General features: G+C 34.3%; 1 protein-coding gene across 1 annotated transcript in view; it reads left to right on the top strand.

Annotated features, from left to right (window-relative positions):
• The first annotated feature begins 944 nt into the window (after nt 1–944).
• ZDHHC21 (zinc finger DHHC-type palmitoyltransferase 21) overlaps nt 945–7798 on the top strand; it is a 39527-nt gene continuing 32673 nt past the window's right edge. The window contains exons 1-3 of the mRNA XM_042783021.1: nt 945–981; nt 1069–1098; nt 2475–2573. Of these exons, the coding sequence (XP_042638955.1) occupies nt 945–981; nt 1069–1098; nt 2475–2573 (166 nt within the window). The remainder of the gene's footprint in view (nt 982–1068; nt 1099–2474; nt 2574–7798) is intronic.

The following is a 7798-nucleotide window of genomic DNA, read 5'->3' as shown; positions in this document are numbered from 1 at the left end:
GTGTTTCGTTCTGCTGTGTATGGGGTCGCTATGAGTCGGAAACGACTCGACGGCACTTAACAACAACAACAGGTATAGAATATTTCTGTCTATAGATGGAACATTTCCAATCCCTCAAAGTTTCCCTCGTAACTCTTGTTAATACCTAACTGCCCCCCCCCAATCCACACTTGGTGTTTTGACTTATAAGGAGCTATAATGGTACAGTGGGCAAGGCATTTGGATGCTAACCAGAAGATTGGTGGTTCAAACCCACTAGCTGCTCCGTGGAAGGAAGATGGGTCAATCTACTTCTATAAAGATTTACAGCCTCAGAAACCCAGTGGGGGTCGCTGTGAGTTGGAAATGACTTGATGGCAGTGAGGTTTTTTTTTTTTCTGTTTTGACTTAAATGACAATCAGATAGTCTTATGATCAAAGCTGCTGAGAATTTTTGTATGTATTTTTTGGTAGACATGTGCACTCATTTCTCTTGGATTGAAACATGGAATTGCTGGGTCCATGGGAGAAAGATGAGGTGGCCTGCTTCTGTAAAGATTTACAGCACTGAAAACCCTATGGAGCAGTTCTACTCAGTGTTATAGGGTAGCTGTGAGTTGGAATCGATGCAATGGCAATGGGTTTTTTTAGGATAGACTTGTTTTTACCTTCAGTATATAGTGCCAGTTTACATTCTTGATAGAAGTCTGTAGTAAAAACTGGAAATTAAATTATTTGAAGTTTACAGTGGAATTTGAATTATCACAGAGCTTCTGTTTTCCAGTCTTTTATATTGTCCTCAAAAGAACCCAATATATAAAGAAAACTAAATGTGCCATTTTATAGGTACTAGGAATGCAGTTTTGTTTTAATTGAATCATTGTTTTCTCTATAAGTAATTTTTTTTCCCCTCTCCTTAGGCTCATCTCTCCTTGTGGGTTGGCAGGCAGTTATAAGACTGCAAAATGGCTCTCCGGATTCACTTTGTTGTTGACCCACATGGTTGGTGCTGCATGGGTTTGATTGTCTTTGTCTGGTTATACAATATTGTTATAATTCCCAAAATTGTTCTCTTTCCTCACTATGAAGAAGGACATATTCCAGGCATACTAATAATAAGTAAGTTTCTAGCGCTTATTTTCTTGTATAATTAAAGGTTTTTCTCATTGTCAATATTTTTGAAGTATAGTACCACTATGATAACCTTCCTTTTAATACCACAGTACTATTAATATTAAATGATTTACTATATTGTGGGAATTTTAAAAAAGAATGGTCCTTATATATTTTGCAGCATGAGATAAATTAATATATCCCATATTTATCTAATGCTGCAAAATATGAAAAGATCATTTTGTGTGGGAAAAAACTGGTGCTATAGTGATGATGGGAGTTCTGGTGGTGTAGTGGCTAAGGTCTTTGACTGCTAACCAGAAAGCTGGCGGTTCAAACCCACCAGCCACTCCTCGGAAGGAAGGTTGGACAATCTATTCTGTAGAGATACTGCCTTGGAAACCCAAGGAGAGGTTGCTATGAGTCAGATTTGACTTGACGGCAGTGAGTTTGGTTTTTTTAATAGTGATGATATATGTGTATCTGTGTATATTTTTGGAGCCCTGATGGCTCAGTGGTTAAAGTGCTTAACTGCTAACTGAAACATTGGTGGTTTGAACTCACCAGTCACTCTGTGGGAGAAACGTGGCAATCTGCTTCTGTAAAGATTATGGCTTTGGAAACCCTATGAGGCAATTCTACTCCCTACTATTGGTCAGAATCAACTCAACGGGATGGGGTTTTGGTGTGTATTTTGAATGTATTTGTTTTGTATGTGCAAGTATGGAGTTTTAAGAATGGAGACGATATATATCACTGGGAAATGAAAATTTCATGATACTAAAATTATTGATTGTAATGTTATGATAACACTTTGAACTTCTGCATAGTTATTTTCTGCCATAATCTGGCAGTGACTTTCTAATGATTAGAAGAATCAGATTGAAGTAATATATTGTACAGTTCTCATGTACACAGACTCATTTTGACCTCTTAAGATCCATCAAAAGAGGCTGTTGAACTTCACTAATTCAGAGTAATGTTGAAGATAGCCAGTTAGAGTTAATGAAAAAGTTTAATTATTGAACGTTTTGAAAAATGCTGTTTTGATCCTTTCAAATATAGTACATGTAGTAATTAATAGAGAATCCCTTCATTTATACTATTACTTATAAGGAATCTCTCAGTTAATTAAGAATCAGATTTATAACAAGTTTGGTTGGTTATTATTATGCAAAAATAAGATTCAAAACAAGTACACTTAAGATTGTCTGCTTGAGAGAATTACTTGTTGAGTGAAAAGCTCTAGGCATTAAATCTTTTATCTTTCCTAATTATTTATTCTGATGGTACAGATCGAATTGTACAATTTAAATTTTAAATATGCTTGTTGATAAAGTGTTTTGAAGGGTAAATAACTAGTTTATTTATTTCTTTTAAAGTATTCTATGGCATTTCCATATTTTGTCTGGTTGCCTTAGTGAGGGCCTCAATAACTGATCCAGGAAGACTCCCTGAAAACCCCAAGATCCCACATGGAGGTATGGTGCTTTTCAAATTCATCACTTTTTTCATGCCAGAATGATCTTTTTAATGTATTTCACTGCCTTTAATATATATCAATTATATATATGTCATTTAACACCACTTTCAAGTCTTTGCTCATATGTTTCCTTTCTAGGCTTCTGTGTTTAAAATTACAAATCCCACCCAACTCCTCACATTCCCCCCACTCCCTGGCTTTCCCTTTCAGTGTCCTTGTTTGTTTGACTTCCTCCTTCTGCTCTGTCTCTGTAGTAAGCTCTGTGAAGGTATAGATATTGTTTGTTTTCTTCATTTGTTCAATGCTATATCCCTGGTGCTCAGAACAGTCTCCCTTACTTAGTAGTTGCTGGGTAAATATTTTTCCAATGGTTATATAATTATCTGAGAAATTATGTTTTTTATTTTAATAAATGAATCTTCTTGATGTCATTTACCTTATGATATTATATTACTTGGCATAAATATTTGTAGCATTATGGGTACTATTGCCCATACTGCTCCAAGATCTAACAATTCAGTATAAAATTTGAAAGCTTTTCCTTATTCTAGTTATTTACCAGTTGAAATGTGATCATCCTGTTGCATAATGATCACTCCACCCACAAAAATGAATTGAAAATGTATTGCTTATTTTGTAGCTGCCAGAAAGAGTACAACTTCATTTATCTTCTTTCCTAAGTCTCACTTTTTGGTGCAAACTCTGCACTTTCTTCTAATACGAAATGTATGTGTCTTTGATGTGCATAATAGAGCCAGAATGCTCTTTATAGTAAATTAGTGGTTTCCAGACTTGCTGCACAGTAGAATCACCTGATCACACTCCATATTAATTAAATTAGAATTGGAGGTGGGGGGAGGAGTTGTGGGAGCCAGGTATCAGTTTATTTTAAACATCCCAGGTGATTCCAATATGCAGCAAAGTTTGGGAACTGATGTAGTAATTCTTTACAAAATTAGTTTTAAGGGGACTCTTGAGTTCCTGATTGTTGTTTTTTGAGACCCATCATTTAAAAGGTTTACTTGGCCTTGCAAGTTTAGAGATTACATGGTAACATTATGCTACTGGTATTTATGTAGTGTAGAGTTTTCTGAAAACCATGTTGAATTTTTTTTTAACTTAAAGAAACACTGCTGTCACTTAGCATTTAGTGTGTGTGTGTGTGTGTGTGCGTGCATACCCACAGGTATGTTGGTTTTTGGGGTGTGGTGCTCTATGCTTTGGGTAGAATACCTCTTCTTTCCAATTGTCCTTACCAAAGGCTCTCTGAACTATTGTATATATGTGTTACCTATTTCAAGTCTAAAACCGCGGCCTCAGAAATTCAAGCAGACTTTTCCTCATTCAGAACCATTTAAAATGAACTCTTTAGTTTGTAGGGGTCTAAAACTCAAATGGCTGTATGTAACAGACACAAACTACAAGTCAGTGAAATTGGCCAGGTGGGAAGTAGTTAATATTGAAAGTGTTGTATCTTACCCAAAGGAAATGACTACTAAACAGCTATAGTGAAATTGTTATGCTGGACCAATATTAGATTGTACGATTTTTTAAAGAGAAAACAGGGAATCTCAATTTTTATTGACATTTCATGATTAAAAAAACTGTTGACCAATAATTCAAAATTTTAAAAATTTGGATATCAAACAGATTTAATCTGTGGGCCTGAGGCTACGTGGTGTAACCACTGTTACCTTCAGCTTATGGATGAAGAATTGAGAACATAAGGCATCTTGCTGACTCTTTACAGGTTCTGTATTATATCTTGTTTCAGTTTCATTTGCTCCGTTTTCCTCTACTGAATCTAGAAACCTTTCTTTTTGCCCAGTTGAAAAAAGAAAGTATTATTTTATCATATTTTAATGTTTTTAAAGTCTTCTGGTATCTCACATCATATGATCCTCATGGTAATTGCATCAAGTAGATAGTCTGGGTAATCGCAATTGGGAGCATAGCTTGTCCTTTGTGGATCGCACAGCTGGTTGTGACAGAGCTGGCGTGAGACTCAGATCCTTGTCTCTACCTTCTCTTTACCATGAATCAATACATAGATGAATAATTTTGGCCCTTCACTCACCTGTGCTTTGATCCTAGGGAAAATTTAAGTCATTCTGTACTTGTTGGTGTTGGCTACTTGATTCATTTGTAAATACAGTTTTAACTTTATATATAGATAGATAGATATAAAATTTCAACAGTGAAAACTACTATAGCCTAACTAAAGAGTTGAGGCTGTAAAACAGTGCTATTTATTCAGCACTGTTGTAGGTTGTACAGATTTGTATCATTGAAATCTTCAGAAAGGAAAATGTTTATGATTTTAACTATTTTAAATTTAATTATTCTGAAATATTTTATATACCTTTCTGTTTTCTTAGAATAACTTTTATATATTGAGACCCTCTATATATGCCCAAATATGGGGCAGTGTAAGAAAAAGGGACTGTTCCATTTTCCCATTGATAGGATTTCCAGAATTTGATTTATAACCTTTTGGGCATATAGATGAAACAGGCAAATGAAATTGTTCAATTCATTTTAACTATTTGTCTACTTCTATTACTCAGATTATTCATGTAGTTACACATGCATGTTTGAAATAACAAACAAAGTAATACTTTCAATTTAGAAAGATTAGTTTTGCCAGTTTGATGTTTTATGAAATGATTTTATTCAAAACTTTAAAACAAACAAATGAAAAAACAGCTTTTTTGAGTATAGTTCATATACCATATATAATTTACCCATTTAAAGGATACAATTCAGTGGCTTTTAATATTTTTACCAACCAAAAAACCAAACTCACTGCTGTTGAGTCAAATCCTACTCATAGTGACCCCTCCTTGGGTTTCCGAGGCAGTATCACTACTGAAGTAGGTTGCCAAACCTTCCTTCCCAGGAGTAGCTGGTGGGTTTGATGTGCCAGCCTTCTGGTTAGCAGTCAGATGCCTTAGGCACTATGCCACCAGAGCTCCTAATATTTTTACAGAACTGTGCAAGCTCCTGATATTTTTACAGAACTTTGCAAATGTCACCACTGCCAATTTTAGAACATTTTCATCATCGAGATTTTAACTTGTATGTTTGATGTCAGTGTTTTGACATCACTGGAGCCACTTTTGATACAGTATTACAGAGCAAACATCTCCCTTCCACTTAGGTTGTTTTAAATATAGCATGTTTTGAATTTGTCTGATGTTGTCCCTCCTAGTTTTACCCCAGGCTATACATATGCATATAATGTATATAATAACGATCACAGTCAGTTAGTCGCTCATATTTTAGCTTCTCCTCTCCCTGTTATATTACTTTTTAAAGGTGTCATGTAAGAGGCTTAGTTACAGTAATTTCCTGTACAGACAGCTGATTCTGGCGGGACCTTTAGTAGGACCCAAATCTGGTACTGAATTCGTTAGTTTCAAATTATGTTTTTCTCCCTAAAACGTTGCTTAGTGATTTAAGATAAAAACGTTTTGTGATTTAAAATAAAGTAATTGAAAGAGGGCCCCTTACTATAAGAGACTTCTGAAAGATTCAGTAGAAGGTGACACCTTCTTTTCTGAGGGATAAACAAAACAAAACAAAATGAAATCTTTTCTTTCGTTTAGGTATTTAAGGCATTCATATGGATCCATGTTAAACAATGTGATGCTATTTTGTCACATTAAATATTTTCAATTTTTTATGGGGTTTGTCTTTTTTTTCTTCATCTTATATTTTTATTATTCTTCCCTTTAACAAAAATGTGTCTGTGTAAAGTATTGTTTTCTGTGGCTTCCATAAATTATCAATTAGATTCTCTTTTTTGACCCTGAATAGGGAAAAGAAAAAGTCTACAAGGTGGTTATTCTAATTATTGGTATGTAGGATAGATTAAGGTTAGTAGTTGTTTTTTGTTGGTGGTGGTTTTTTTATTGATAAAAACATCATATAATGTCCTGGGAACTTTAAAATATAAATCTGCGTATAGATGATACAGTAATTGAATTTCCAGATTTTTATAATAGTGATTTCTTCTCTGTTGCCTGAACATACTGGGATATGTGTGTGTTTATGAAAATGTGAATTCACATAAGTATTTCTTTTTTCAGAAACTCGATTAGTGCCTAACTTAGTATGTGATTTAGCCAAAGGAATGGCTCAGGGCTCTTTATTTAAACACATTTATTGTTGAGACCAGAGATTGGCAAACATTTTCTTTTCTATGAAGGGCCAGATGGGCCATTACACAGTCTCTGTTGCAACTAGTCATGTCTGCCATCGTAGCACAAAAGCAGTCATAAATGATTTGTATATGAATTTGTATAGGTGAGTTCAGATACCCTTTTTTTTAATGGATACTGAAAGTTGAATTTTATATGATTTTTACTTGTCACAAATTATTTTTAAAAACTTTTTTTCACCTATTTAAAATAATAAAAATCTTTCTTAGTTCACAAGTTGTACAAATACAGGTGATAGGCTAGATTTGCCCACAGACGGTAGTTTGCCAACTTCTGGTCTAAATTACAGAATTACAGACTTTCTCTGACAATAACCAAATGCTCTTTTCCTTCCTAAGACTACAGCCTTTCAAGCATGAAAAAAAGAGTTCATTCTCTAGAATATTACATGTTACCTTCTTTGAAATTGCCTATAATGAATACACCACATTTATGTTTTAAGGGACTGGTTAAGAACATGAAGTTTTTATGTTGTCTTTTTATTGAAAACTAGGTCATTGAGGTAGTAGTGTGAAGAATCTACTTCATGTCTCTATTCCTTGCAATATATAAATTCAGAATTTTAGTATAACCTTGGGATGTTTGTGAGCATCGAGCTAAGTGGGAAAAACTAACATGCTTGTTACACCATATTATGTTGTATTTTAAATGAGCTTCCACCTCACAGCTAAATATTACTGGTTTATTGATCTCTAAATTAAGCTTTACTGTTGTTGCTCTCTCACATGATATGATTTTCATTAAAAGAATTGTTAGTAAAAAATGAGGGAGGATTTTAATTTGAAATTAGCCTTTAAATGTATTATGTATATTATTGGAACAAATAATTAGTTTGATATAAATTTTATTCACACTTTATTAATTTCTTCAGTGACATCTATACGTATTGCCATTGAGTCACTTCTGACTCAGTGATCCTGTAGGACAGTAGAACTACCCCATAGAGTTCCAAGGCTGCCTCATCTTTCTCTCACTAGACCAGCTAGTAGATTTGAAACAG

The sequence above is a fragment of the Orycteropus afer genome, unplaced genomic scaffold (assembly GCF_000298275.1).
Source record: "Orycteropus afer afer isolate SDZICR_OR568_19922 unplaced genomic scaffold, OryAfe1.0 scaffold00584, whole genome shotgun sequence".
NCBI classification, from domain to species: domain Eukaryota; kingdom Metazoa; phylum Chordata; class Mammalia; order Tubulidentata; family Orycteropodidae; genus Orycteropus; species Orycteropus afer.
The sequence above is the reverse complement of the archived record's forward strand: the minus strand, read 5'-3'. Positions and strand labels throughout refer to the sequence as shown.